The following is a 472-nucleotide window of genomic DNA, read 5'->3' as shown; positions in this document are numbered from 1 at the left end:
CGGAACCAGGATGGGGACGGGGACACGGAACTGGGATGGGGACGGGGGGCAGGGCACCGGGATGGGGACAGGGGGCACGGCGCGGCTCGTGATGCTGGTTCGGTGCCCACTGGTGTAGTGCCCTTGGGAATGGGGCAAAATGAGGTGATTTTGGGTGTCGGGGGGGTGAAGATGGGGCAGTGCCAAGGGGCACTGGGTGTCCCCGAGTGGGGACAGGAGGGGGGACAGGGACAGGCTGGCATGGCACTGGGTGTCCCGAAATGGGGCCAGGAGGGTCCCTGGCACCGTCTCCCCCCATTTGGGGCCAGCACCAGGCCGGGGGGGGCGCGGGCGGGGGTCCCGGGCGGGGGTCCCTGACCGGAAGAGGAGCATCAGGGCCTGGAAGAAGGTGCGGAAGTTGTTGTGCTGCGTGATGGCCGACTCGTCGTCCTCCTCCTCGATGCCGATGTTCCCAAAAACCTGGGGGGGGGGG

The 472-nt window shown here is 68.6% G+C and overlaps 1 protein-coding gene across 1 annotated transcript in view; it reads right to left on the bottom strand.

Moving 5' to 3' along the window:
* Nucleotides 1–311: 311 nt before the first annotated feature.
* Nucleotides 312–472, bottom strand: part of LOC118158945 (voltage-dependent P/Q-type calcium channel subunit alpha-1A-like) — a gene marked incomplete at both ends in the record, with an annotated part of 1,044 nt that continues 883 nt past the window's right edge. Inside the window, one exon of the mRNA XM_035313606.1 lies at nucleotides 312–459. Coding sequence (XP_035169497.1) covers nucleotides 312–459 — 148 coding nt within the window. The remainder of the gene's footprint in view (nucleotides 460–472) is intronic.

Source organism: Oxyura jamaicensis, unplaced genomic scaffold (assembly GCF_011077185.1).
Source record: "Oxyura jamaicensis isolate SHBP4307 breed ruddy duck unplaced genomic scaffold, BPBGC_Ojam_1.0 oxyUn_random_OJ61822, whole genome shotgun sequence".
Taxonomy (NCBI): domain Eukaryota; kingdom Metazoa; phylum Chordata; class Aves; order Anseriformes; family Anatidae; genus Oxyura; species Oxyura jamaicensis.
This window is presented reverse-complemented; position numbering and strand designations above follow the sequence as displayed.